The sequence below is a fragment of the Myotis nattereri genome (assembly GCF_964212035.1).
Source record: "Myotis nattereri genome assembly, chromosome: 10".
NCBI lineage: Eukaryota > Metazoa > Chordata > Mammalia > Chiroptera > Vespertilionidae > Myotis > Myotis nattereri.
The window spans coordinates 30,855,675-30,869,680 of NC_138085.1; the positions used below are offsets into that span (position 1 = coordinate 30,855,675).

A 14,006-nucleotide genomic window follows, 5' to 3' on the forward strand; every position below is an offset into this window, starting at 1 on the left:
GTCTTGTTCCTGTTCTTAGGGGAAATGGTGTTAGTTTTTGCCCATTGAGTATGATGTTGGCTGTGGGCCTGTCATATATGGCTTTTATTATGTTGAGGTATGATCCTTCTACTCCCACCTTGCTGAGAGTTTTTATCAAAAATGGGTGTTGAATTTTGTCAAATGCTTTTTCTGCATCAATTGATATGACCATGTGGTTTTTTTCTTTCAGTTTGTTTATGTGATGTATCACGTTTATTGATTTGCGGATATTGTACCATCCTTGCATCCCTGGGATAAATCCTACTTGGTCATGGTGTATGATCTTTCTGATGTACTGCTGGATCCGATTTGCTAAGATTTTGTTGAGGATTTTGGCATCTATGTTCATGAGGGATATTGGCCTGTAGTTCTCTTTCATTGTGTTGTCTTTACCTGGTTTTGGTATTAGGGTGATGCTGGCTTCATAGAATGAGCTTGGAAGTGTTCCTTCCTCTTGAATTTGACAAAACAGGTTTCTACAGTCAAACATTAGGCAGAATAGTTGGCTTACATTCCAGGCTATAAAGCCACTTTCTCCAGCTGGTCTCCTGGGGCTTTTCTCTGAGGGCCTAATAACTGCAATCAGAGTTATTGACAGAAATTTAGTGACACGTTAAGACCATGGCCTTGAAGAAGGGTGCACCTCAAGACTTCTAGTTTCTATATGGAATAAAGACAATTCCATGGCATGAGACCACAGGGTTCATTCAGCACACTGCAGTGCTCTTTGGTTGAAGGTGGCTGCATTATTCTAAAAACCAAGTAATGGAAACATTTATTCCAAAGGGAATTCTTTTTTCTTGAGGTTATTGTACAATCAACCAAGGCTTTGGCTAATAAGACAAGACAGCATATTTTAAATGATAACTCAACTAATAGGACATGAAACACTTAGAGACCATCAAAGACAAAAGATTAAGGCAATTAGGAAGCTTTTGAAAGTAAGAATGACATTGGAATGATTAAACTTGACCTACAAAGATCTAAAGTTCACATTTAGAGCACAAGCCATACTATTACACATGTATAAACCTTCACAATCCTGTAGGATTTCCAGAATAAATCTTGAAATTTTACAAATGAGAGCAGGAAAATAGCTTTAAATTGTTAAAATTTTCATCCCAATTGACAGGGTAACACAATGCCTTTTATTCAAAAATGATAAGTTGTTCTCAGAATTACTTTGCCTTTCAACCTCTTCTCTCTTTCTTTGCCTCTGTGTTTATGAGGCTTCATCTATTCCTTTCTGCTTTGGGTTTGTTTGCAAATGTTCATCTCTAGGCTTCTCCTATGAGTGTTTTTTCTTTTTATGTTCTACCTCTAATGCTAGCTATCTTGTTAAACTGGTCTACAATATAGAAACATAATTTCTATTTGATGTAGTTATTGAAGAACATTTTATTTTTTCTAGTCTTTATTCAGAAATCAGATAAGCATATTAAGATCCCAGAAATTCTGGTCCACGTAGACTTTAAATCACCACAATTACTGGGTACACAAAGAACAGGAACAAGACAGTGCCTGCTTTCACCACTTTTATTCAACATAGACTGGAAGTCCTAATCAGTGATCAGATAAGAAGAAAACATAAAAGGCATCCAAATTGGAAAGGAGGAAGTGAAACTATCACTATTTGAAGATGACATGATATTGTACATAGAAAACCCTAAAGACTCCACCAAAAAGCTACTAGATTTAATAAATGAAGTTGGCAATGTAGCAGGATACAAAATTAACACTCAGAAATTTATGGCGTTTTTATACACTAGTAATGAACTCTCAGAAAGAGAAACTAAAAAAAAAAAAATCCTACTAACTAGTGAAACAAAAGAAGTAAGATACTTAGAAATAAACTTAACTAAGGAGGTAAAAGACCTGTACTTGGAAAACTATAAGATGTTGAAAAAAGAGACAGAGGAAGATATAAACAAGTAGAAGAATATACCATGTCCATGGGTTGGTAGAATCAATATCATTAAAAATGTCCATATTGCCCAAAGCAATCTACAGATTCAATGCAATCCTTATTAAAATACCAACAGCATATTTCACAGACCTAGAACAAACACTCCAAAAATTTATATGGAACCAAAAATAGACTCTGAATAGTTGCAGCAATCTTGAGAAAGAAAAACAAAGTTGGAGGAATCACAATACCAGATATCAAGTTATAGTACAAAGCCACTGTGCTCAGAATAGCCTGGTACCGGCACAAGAACAGGCATATAGATCAATGGATAAGAACAGAGAATCCAGAAATTGACCCAAGACTTTATGTTCAATTAATATTTGACAATGGAGATAAGAGCATGCAATGGAGTAAAGACAGTCTCTTCAATAAATGGTGTTGGGATAATTGGACAGGTACATGCAAAAAACTGAAACTAGACCACCAACTTATACCACACATAAGAATAAACTCAAATGGATAAAAGACTCAAATGTAAGTCATGAAACCATAAAAATCCTAGAAGAAAATGTAGGCAACAAAATATCAGATATCTCACAGAGCAGAATTTTCACTGATGTATCGCTTAGGACAAGAGAAACAAAAGAAAAAAAATGAACAAATAGGACTACATAAAAATAAAAAGCTTTTGTAGAGCTAAAGAAAACAGCATCAAAATGAAAAGGGAGTCCACTGTATGGGAGAACATATTTGCCAATGATACATCTGATAAGGAATTAATTTCCAAAACACATAAAGTACTCATACAACTCAACAAAAGGAAGATAATCCAATTAAAATATGGGCAGAAGACCTGAATAGACACTTCTCTAAAGAGGAATACAAATAGCCAAGACCCATATGAAAAAATGCTCAATATCACTAATCATCAGAGAGATGAAAATTAAAATGACAATGAGGTATCACCTTGCACCTGCCAGAATGGTTATCATCAATAAATCAGTAAACAACAAATGCTGGTGAACCCTTGTATTCTGTTGGTGGGAATGCAGACTGGTACAACCACTATGAAAAACAGTATGTAGTTTCCTCAAAAAATTAAAAATGGAATTGCCATTTGTCCCAGTGATCCCACTTCTAGGAATATATCCTGACAAGCCAGAAACACCAATCAGAAAGAATATATGCACCCCTATGTAAATAGCAGCATTATTAACAATAGCTAAGATCTGGAAACAGCCCAAATGCTCATCGGTAGATTCATGTATTAAAAAATTGGAACATTTACACAATGGACTATAATACAGCTGTAAAAGAAAGGATCTTTTACTCTTTGAAAATGGAGGGACTTGGAAAGTATTATGCTAAGCAAAATAAGCCAGTCAGAGAAAGACAAGTATCACATGATCTCTCTTACATGTGGAATCTAATGAACAAAATAAACTGATGAACAAAAAAGATCCAGAGACCTGGAAGCAGGCAATGGACTGAAGTATTTCAGAGGGAAGGGGCGTGGGTGCGATGAGTTCAACCAATGAACTTATGCATATATTCATAGCACATGGACAGACAATTGTGCAGGGAAAGCCTGGGGATTAGAAGAGAGCAGCGTGAAGGGGTAAATGAGGGAGAAAGAGGGACATCTGTAACACTCTAAACAATAAAGATAAATTTTTAAAAAATCAACAGAATCCCACTAAAGATACACCAAAAACATGAGAATGACACAAGAGTTGAAAATGAATAGTGTAGAATATAATATGCCAACCAAGAGAAACCTGCTGTAGTAATGTTAACATTAAAAAATATATTTTAAGGCAAATATAACTAGAATAAAGAGAAATACTCTTTTTTTTTTTAAAGATTTTTTTTTTATATTTTATTGATTTTTTACAGAGAGGAAGGGAGAGAGACAGGGAGACTTAGAAACATCGACAAGAGAGAAACATCGATCAGCTGCCTCCTGCACATCTCCCACTGGGGATATGCCCGCAACCCAGGCACATGCCCTTGACCGGAATCGAACCCGGGACCCTTCAGTCCGCAGGCCGACGCTCTATCCACTGAGCCAAACCGGTTTCGGCGAGAAATACTCTTTAATAAAAAAGAAACAATTTACTAGGAAGATGATAATCCTAAATCTATTTGTATTAACCACCATAATTTCACAAAATATGGGAAAAATTCCAGAATTACAAAGAGAAATTGTTAGTCATAATGGTATACCTTAATTTACCTGTCTTAGAAACTGACAGATCAAATATAAAAACCATCACTAAAGTAAACACAATAAATTTTGATAGACCTTGAGGATATTATGCTATGTGAAATGTCAGCCAGAGATAGACAAATACCGTATGATCTCACTTATATATAGAATCTAAAAAAACCCCCAAACCAATAACCTCCCAGCTGCCAAGCTTATAGGTATGAGAACAGATTGGTAGTAGCCAGAGGAGGGGGTGGATGAGTGGTCAAAGTGGGTGAAGGGAGCCAAAAGGTACAAACTTCCAGTTATAAAATAAGTAAGTTCTGCAGGCCTAAGGTACAGCATGGTAACTATAGTTAATGATACTATATTGTATATTTGCAAGTTGCTAAGAGAGTAAATCTCAAAAGTTCTCATCACACACAAAAAATTCTGTAATTATGCTTGGTAGTGGATGTTAACTAAACTTAGGGGGTCTTGCATCCAAGAAATGTCACATATGGAATATTTTACATAAACCGAAGTCTAAATAAATTACAAAGAATCAATTTTACGCAGACTAGGAATGTAATTTTTATAAGAGAATTAAATTATTAATAAAAAGATAGTCCCAAAATATACTAAATGCTTTAGAATTAAAGAGTGTAATTTTAGAATTAAAAGGGGGTACATATTAAAAGTTGTGGAGGAAAATTAATATAGAATGTTATAATCAGAGCAGTCATTACCTCTGGGGAAAGGGTAAGGGTCTTGTGAAGGAGTATGAGGGGATTTTGGGAGGCTGGGACTGTTCCAGTTCTTGGTTTTTGTGTACTGGTCCATTAAGTGTAGTCAGTTTTTGAGAAGCAAATTGTAAAATTTTGATTTGGAACACTTTTCCATATGCATGTTATATTTCAATAAAAAGAGATGCAGCTAAAGCTACACTTAGAGGCAAATGTATATACCCTTAAAATGGATATAATTGTAAATATGAAATATTGAAAATTCATGGGCTAAGCCTTCAACTCAAGAAATTGGGGAAACAAGTAATTAATAATTTCTTAACAATGAAGAAATTTCCTAGAGGAAAAATACTGATATTGCAGAAAAGGTTAAAAGAGACGATAAAGTTAGGATTGGTGAGCCTGTTTACAAACCCTGATAGCAGATCCTTTTTCCATATTACATACCTAATTGTATGCAAACAGGATGTGACAACATAAATTGCGTAAGTCCATTAAAAACTGGAAATGATTCTTCTAAGTCATAGCATGAGTACCACACCTGAGTAAGCAGCCAGGGAATTTCAGGCTTAGGTGGGCGTTCCTGTTATAAGACAGAAAGAAAATGAGTAATGATTCACAAAGACAGCCACAAAATATGCTTTCACCTTGTCTAAGTGAAAAATCAAGCTCTAATAGCATGTTAAAAATAACCATTTACCTAAGAGAAGTAATAAGCTACGGTGAAATAGAAATGGTGTGGGATCTATTCTACCTGTAGACCTTTGCAGAGAAGTGCAGCTGATGAAAGCCTGCAGGTTGACATTGCCGAAAGCAGCTGATCTGGTGAAGAATTAGCATTAAATCTGTTAACGCTACTTCCAGCCTGTTCTCCAACACACACTAGTCTCTCCCGACCCCCAAGTATTCTTATGGTTAATGATCTTTTTTTTCTGAAGATCTAGTCTCCAAATCAGATTTCCAGATGTTCTCACCTCTAGGAAATGGGAAAAAGTGAGTAGAAGACCAATATCAATAGCAAGACAAGGGGCAATCTTATTCTAGCTTAGTTGAGTGTATGTCTAAGCACTTCCTATATCCCTAGAAATTCCTGGGAAAAGTATTATGCCATCTGGTGGTAGTCCATGAAGCACTTTCATGTGAGTAAACAGTTTTAAAGGAGACAGAAACAGCTGTGATTATAGACTGACACTAGTTCTTGGAAAATTTCATGAATATTTGCCTGACATTCTATACGACACTTTAAAAGAGCTTTATTGAGACACAATTCACACACCATTGCCCTTCCCCCATCTAGAGCATACAATCTAATGTATTTTAGTAAATTCACAGATATGTGCAACCATCACCACAGTTAATTTTAGAGCATTTTGCCTCTTCAACACCCCCATGTACCCTTTAGCGATTACCCTCCTATCTGCCCACGCCTCCCAGCCCCAAACAACTACTACACTGCTCTCTGTCTCTGTAGATTTGTCTATTCTGGATACTTCATATAAGTCAAATTTTATAATATCTGGTATTTTGTGACTGACTTCTTTCACTGAGCTTAATGTTTTCAAGGTTTATTCATGCTTCAATTAAATAACATTCCATTGTCTGGGTGTCATTTATCCACTCATCGGCTGATGGACATTTGGGTTGTTTCTACGTTGTGGCTATTATGAATAATGCTGCTATGAACGTTCATGCCCAAATTTTTCTATGGACATCTGTTTTCTCTTTGGTATATACCTAGAAGTGGCATTGCTGCATCTTATGGTACTTCGATGTTTAATTATTTGAGGGTCTGCCAGGTTGTTTTTCAAAGAAGCGGCACCTTTTTTGCTCTCACCAACAGTTTATGAGGGATCTAATTTCTCCACATCCTCACCAATACGTGTTATTGCCTGTCTTTTAAAAAAATTATTATTATAGCCATTCTACTGAGTGTGAAGTGGTATCTCACAAAAGCGGTTTTGATTTGCATTTCCCTGATGAATAATAATGTCAAGCATCTTTTCATGTGCTTAGTATATCTTCCTTGGAGAAATATCTCCTCAGGTCCTTCCTCTATTTTTAAATTAGGTCATTTGTCTTTTTATTATGGAGTTGTAAGAGTTCTTTATATATTCTAGATACAAATCCTTTATCAACTATTATTTGCAAATATTTTCTCTCATTCTGTGGGTTGTCTTTTCATTTTCTTGATAGTGTCCTTTGAAGCAAAAATATGTTTATTTATTTTTATTTTGTATTTTTTGTTAATCCTCACTCAATTTTTTCCATTGATTCTTAGAAAGTGGAAGGGAGGAGGGAGGGGAAGAGAGAGAGTGAGAGGGAGACACATCAATTGTTTGCCTCCCACGTGCACCCCTACCAGGGCTGGGGATTAAACTTGCAACCCAGGTCTATGTGCCCTTGACCGGGAATTGAACCTGCGATCCTTCAGTGCTTGGGCCGATGCTACAACCATTGAGCAACACCGGCCAGGGCAAAAACATGTTTCTTTTTGATGAAGTCCAATTTATTATTTTCTTTTGTTGCTCATGCTTTTGGTAACACATCTAAGGATCCATTGTGAAATATCTGGTCCTGAGGCTGGTGTGCTCAGTGGTTAGAGCATCAGCCTGCGCACCAAAGGGTCACAGGTGTGATTTCCGGTCAAGGGCATGTACCTGGGTTGCAGGTTTGATCCCTAGCCTCAGTCGGGGTGCATGGGGGAAGCAACCAATCAACGTGTCTCTCTCATATGTCTCTCTCTCTCTCTCTCTCTCTCTCTCTCTCTCTCTCGCTCTCTCTCTCTTCTCCTCCCTCTTTCCCTCCACTCTCTCTAAAAATAAACAGAAAAATATCCACAGGTGAGGATTAACTAAAAGAAAGAAAGAAAGAAAGAAAGAAAGAAAGAAAGAAAGAAAGAAAGAAAGAAATCTGTGTTCATGAGAATTTACTCCTATGTTTTCTATTAAGAATTGTAGGTCTTATATTTAGATCTTTGGTCCATTTTAAGTTAAATATGGTGTGATGTCAGGTTTGCATGTGACTATCCAGTTGTCCCAGCACTATTTGTTGGGAAGATAGCTTTTCCCAATAAACTGTCTTGGCCTCTTGTCAAAAATTGCTTGACCACAATCATATGATTTTATTTCTGGATTCTCAAATTTGATTCAATTTATCTGTATACCTATCTTTATGCTAGATGTACTGTCTTGATTACTGCTGCTTTGTAGTAAGCTTTGGCGGTAGGGTCCTTTGCAATTCCACATGAATTTTAGAATAAGCTTGTCAATTTCTACAAATAAGGCAGCTGGGGTTCTGTTAGGAACTGTATTGAATTTGTAGCTCAATTTGGGGATATTGCCATCCTAACAATATTAAGTATCCAATCCACGAACGTGGGATGTTTCTCCATTTATTTAGGCCCTCTAATGTCTTTCAACATGTTTTATAGTTTCCAGAGTATGTTTTTGAACTTCCTTGGTTACATTTATTTCTAAGTATTTTATTCTTTCTGATGCCACTGTAAGTAGAATTGTTTTCTCAATTTCACTTTCATTCTTGTTCATTCCAAGTGTACAGAAGAAATATGAATTAGTTTCGTATATTGATTCTGTACTCTAATAGCATGTTAAAAATAACCATTTACCTAAGAGAAGTAATAAGCTACAGTGAAATAGAAATGGTGTGGGATCTATTCTACCTGTAGACCTTTGCACAGAAGTTCTATTCTACCTGTAGACCTTTGCACAAGTTCATCTTGCTGAACTTGTTTATTAATTCTAATAGGTTTTTTTAGTAGGTTCTTTAGTGTTTTTTATATACAAAATCATGTCATTTGCAAATGGAGATAGTTTTATTTCTTTTCCAATCTGGATGCCCTTTATTTCATTTTCTTGCCAATTGACCTGAGGAGAATCTCTAGTACAATGTCAAAAAGGAGTGATTAGAGTAGGACATCCTGTCTTGTTTCTGATCTCAGGGGGAAAGCACCCAGGCTTTCACCATGAAGTGTCATGTTAGCTGTGGGTTTTTGTACACACCCTTTATCTAGTCGAGCAAGTTCTCTTCTATTTCTAGTTTGAGTGTTTTTATGACAGAAGGTTGTTGGGATTTGTCAAATGCTTTTTCTGTGTTTACTAAGATGATCATGTGGTTTTCCTTTTTTATTATATTTTTTAAAATTATATTTTTATTGATTTTAGAGAGGAAGGGAGAAGGAGAGAGAGATAGAAACATCAATGATGAGAATCATTGATCAGCTGCCTACTGCATGCCCCCTAATGGGGATCGAGCCTGCAACCTGGGCATATGCCCTTGACTGGAATCGAACCCAGGGACCTTCACTCCGTAGGCTGATGCTCTATTCACTGAGCATCAAACCAGCTAGGGCTCTTTTTTTTATTCTATTGACTTATTAATCTATTGATATGAAGCACTTATGATAAAAATGGAAAATACAAGTATTAAGATACTAGTAACTAAGTGAGTAAAGTAACTTAGATAAAAGATATCCCCAAACACATTTCTAAAACAAAATCTTTTCTTCCTTGTGATGGAAAAAAAAGATAGGTTAATTTAAAGAAACCCACAACATTTGAGAAGTTTCTGAAGATGATTTCTGGATAACTTTAAGTTTTGACTTTGATGGTATTTAAAAATATCTTAAATTTCTTTTTGAAATATGTTGCTAATGAGAAGTAACAGGTGGTACTGGAATGGACATGGGCTTTGGGAATTTAGACGCAGGTTTGAATCAGACTCGTTCACGCATCAGTTATATGACTTTGGCAAGTTCTTGACGTTCCCCAAGTCTTGGGAAGACTATAAACAAGGCTGACGGGAGTGTTGTGAGGACAGAAGGGCCTGGCTGAGTGACCAACTAGCAGGCAGCAGTAGAGGAAACACTGGCACATGTGGCAGCTAACAGGGCAAGCTCTACAGACTGCGAGGCTCCAAATCCTGGTTCCAAACCCCTATTAAATATAGGTACGGGATCGTGACAAGTTATTCAACCTCTCTGTGCCTAATTATCTTACTTGCAGACTAGAGATAAAATTAGGAACTCACATAAGAGGAATACTGAGAGTAATAAATGAGTTGATCTACTTCCATAGCTAGCCCTTGGCAGGTATTAACTGTGATTATGAAGTTAAGATAGCATTGATAGAATGTCTATGCATGCAAGATGGGTTGGGGTTGGGGAGGCAGGATCACCTGGTGGAAAGGTCTTGCCTGGGCTTGTCCTGGGAGCATAGGGCACTGGGAGTCAAATAAAAGCATAAAGTCCAACTTCCCAGGGATACACTCAGGCTCAATGCTGGCAAACAGGGGCCATCATCATGTCTGCAGAGGCCAAGGGCAGGGCTCAATAGCGGCAGAACAGAGCCAAGAGTTTAGAATGGGGCTGGATGGAGTAGCAGGCAGGAGTTGGGGAGGCTATGGCTTAATTCAGGGGCCACCAGGTGTGTTGTATGTGGATGAGTCAGTCCAGCTTAAGTGGCTGGAGCAAGTTAGATAAAAGGATGAACATGAAGAAGGACACCATAGTAGAACTCGTATTACAGTATTACAGAAGGTGACAATCAAGTTCTATTACTCCGATACTTTATAACGAAAGATGCATCCAGGAGGAAATAGAAGGTCATGATTTCATCAACAGTATCATCAAATCTATGAATTACAACTTTTATTACATTTTAACTCTTCATATTTGTAAAATGGTCAACTTTTTAAAAATATATTTTTATTGACTTCAGAGAGGAAGGGAGAGGACGAGAGAGATAGAAATATCAATGATGAAAGAGAATCATTGCATGCCCCACACTGGGGATCAAGCCTGCAGCCCAGGCATGTGCCCTTGACTGGGAATCGAACCGTGACCTCCTGGCTCATAGGTTGGCACTCAACCACTGAGCCACGCTGGCTGGGCTAAGATAGTTAAAAACATTCCCATCTTCTAACTCCCTGGTTACTCCCAACATCCCTTTTGTGTAGGTGAGGCTACTGCTGCTTAAAGAGGATAACTGTCCCATCACCCAGGGCCAGAGCTAAGCTAGAGCCTGGGCCTCCGGACCCCCAGCGGCACCACCCCGGGCCACATGGCCAAATGGATACCCTTGGGAGGTGCTTGTGGGCTCCAGATAGAGTAACATCTACAACCTGAACTTGAAACAGGTACCTTTTCTAATCCCGAAGAACCTCGGAGAAAGAAATTCCACTCGGCATCCGTTAAGCTTCCTTGCTGACGCATGATCTCAATGCAGAGCATGAAGCTGTAGATGAGTTTATGTTGTTCAAAGAGTCCTCTCGAAACATTGGCATATGCAGTCAGGAGGGTCTGCTCCAGGAGTATGTCCATGCGATCCTGCAGATTATCTGTCTTCTCAGAAGTTTCAATTGTTGTATTGAACAACTGTGGGAAAGAGGGCTCGGTCAATGTCCCTGATTTCACTCCATTTCTGAGGAGGAGAAGCACATCTCTGCTCCTCGCCTCCCTTCCCTCATATTCAGTGTACAAAGAGCAGCATAAGGCGTGGGTACTGTGCTATGAAAAAGTCCAGAATTCACCCCACATTGGCATGTGATACTTATTTTCTGCATTCCTCCTTCTCTCCCCATTCTTCAGAAACAGGCCAATGCCAAACCCCCAAAGGCATCATCTCCATGAGAGACAGAAAACACAGAGAAATGCAGGCGAGCCGGCAGAACCAGGGTTTCCATGACTTCAAGTCAGATTTGATAACCCCCTTGGGGTGAGCGATGCGAGGGCCACGTCAGGTCACAGGCCCCTCTTGGCCCTGCCCCAAGACAATTCTTAGGGCAGAGGTCCTCAAACTACGGCCCACGGGCCACATGCAAATACAAATATTGTATTTGTTCCCGTTTTGTTTTTTTACTTCAAAATAAGATATGTGCAGTGTGCATAGGAATTTGTTCATAGTTTTTTTTTTAACTATAGTCCGGCCCTCCAACGGTCTGAGGGACAGTGAACTGGCACCCTGTTTAAAAAGTTTGAGGACCCCTGTCTTAGGGAGTGGAAAGAGTGTGCTGGCATTTTCTTTGACATTTAAGAGGACCCAGTTTTAAAGGAGACTTCCTTCCCACCTATTTCCCACCTGGAGGTGCCCCACATTGCAAGGCCACCGGGAAGGCAGCAGAGATGGCGGCATGGAGGGCGTAGGCATGGGAGGGCCGTTTCCTGCAACCTATGAGTAGCATGCGAGGAAGAGCTAAACATTCCTGAGGGCCCCACGCTGAGTAAGGAAGCTTGAGCAGAGCCTGAACCATGCCCGTGGGCTGGGCTGGAAGTCACGGAGGAGGGGGCATTGCAGCAGAGACTGGGAGAGTCTCATGAGGGACTAGAAGGTTGTGTGGGTTCCATCTCAAAAGATCCACAGCACAAGGGACAACGGTGCGAAGTGATCGGCTTTGGCCTCGGGTGGCAGGCTGCTCTCGCCTGCTGGAGTCTGACTGCAGCCTCACCCATCCCCGTCTTCCCCTAGGGTGCTGGGGCCCACAGAATGCTTCGTCAGTGTTTCATGAATAAGAGTCTGTTCCCATCCCTCCATAAACACACCACTGTGGTCTTCAAACAATTTTTTATGACCCTAGCCCAGTGATGGCGAACCTTTTGAGCTCGACGTGTCAGCATTTTGAAAAACCCTAACTTAACTCTGGTGCCGTGTCACATATAGAAATTTTTTGATCTTTGCAACCATAGTAAAACAAAGATTATATTTTTGATATTTATTTTCTATATTTAAATGCCATTTAAGAAAGAAAAATCAACCAAAAAAATGTGTTCGCGTGTCATAGATTCGCCATCAGTGCCCTAGGCCAAGCCCGGTTTTTCCTCTAGACATCCTGTTTTAACTCATAATAGGCAGAGCAAATGTGTTGGATACAAGACAGACACAAATTGTTTGCTGCTCCTCCCATTGAGGAATGGAGTCTAATAGAGTCTAAATCCTGTCCTCTTGAATCTGGGCTGGCCTGGACTCAACTGACCAAGGACGGGCAGCAGAAGCGATGAGGCATGACATCCAAGGCTGGGCCGGAAGAAACCTCGAAGTTTTCGCCTTGGTTCTTAGGACGTTTGCTTTGGGGAGGTGCCCCCTAGGAGCCCAGTGGCTGTGTTGTGAGAAGCCCAAGCCACAGGGCGAGGCCAATGCGGGCCACTGCCGACTGCCCAGCCACGGGAGTGAGCCCATGGGTACGTCCGGCCTACTCGAGCCTCCAGACGGCGGCAGCCCCCGAAACAGGGTTCACTGGAGCAGGTGGCATCTGAGCTGGGAGGGCGGGAGTTCTGAACAGAGGGGGTGCGATCAACAGTCTGGGGAACGTGAATGACCGACTTGGCTGCTGCTGCGGGTGAGGGGAAGTGTGGCTTGAAGGGTAGAACAGGCCCAGGTTGGATTTGGCGTCGGAGTGAGAACTGTGTTTGACGGGAAGTATCTGTGGAAATCCATTTCGGACCCCAGGGATGTGGAGCAGTGTTTCGAAACCACTGGGCAGAGGCTGGCCTGGCGTCCAGTGTGAGGGCCAGCCCTGCCGAAAGGAATCAGGCCGGTGACAGGAAGCAGTGTGCTGCAGGGACACACGGCGTAGCCACAGCTCTCCACCGTTTCCTACTGCGGGTGGCATGCGTGGAGAGGCCTTTGTCGGCTGAGGTGTGTTATGGGTATGAGCACAGGTGACGAGAGAAGCGAAAGTAAGCTCAGCTGCTCTGTATAGAGGAGGCAACAATGTAGACGAGAGGGTGGGCTGAGGAAGAGGCCACTGGCAGCTGAGAGGACCTCCGGGGGTGACCGAGGGACCCGTGGGGGTGCTTGCCGAGTTTTGCTGTGTAGTGAGTGATGCAAACTCTCCCCCCCCTGGAAATCGTCAGGTGAATTGACATCGCTTGCCAAAGATTTGTGACACTGAGTTTGCTTTGGGGAGATGTGGAATGAGGGCTGAAAATAATCCTATTTACAAGACACCAGATAAAACCGAACTGTGAATATGAGATCACGTAGGGGGACCATACATAGAATTAGAAAGTCTTACAGTGATACGGTGAGAGTGGGAAAGGAACAAAGGAAAACTCCTCGAAATGAAAGCCAGGGGGAGGAGAGGCAGTTGTATAAAAGTCCTGGGAAAAAGACACAGACCAAGTAATTCA

The 14,006-nt window shown here is 40.3% G+C and overlaps 1 protein-coding gene across 1 annotated transcript in view; it reads right to left on the reverse strand.

Annotated features, from left to right (window-relative positions):
- The window catches only part of DNAH6 (dynein axonemal heavy chain 6), a 226,064-nt gene that overhangs the window by 37,753 nt on the left and 174,305 nt on the right, over positions 1–14,006 (reverse strand). Inside the window, exons 61-62 of the mRNA XM_081101535.1 lie at positions 11,022–11,255; positions 5,312–5,447 (exon numbers count right to left, since the gene is read on the reverse strand). Coding sequence (XP_080957661.1) covers positions 5,312–5,447; positions 11,022–11,255 — 370 coding nt within the window. The remainder of the gene's footprint in view (positions 1–5,311; positions 5,448–11,021; positions 11,256–14,006) is intronic.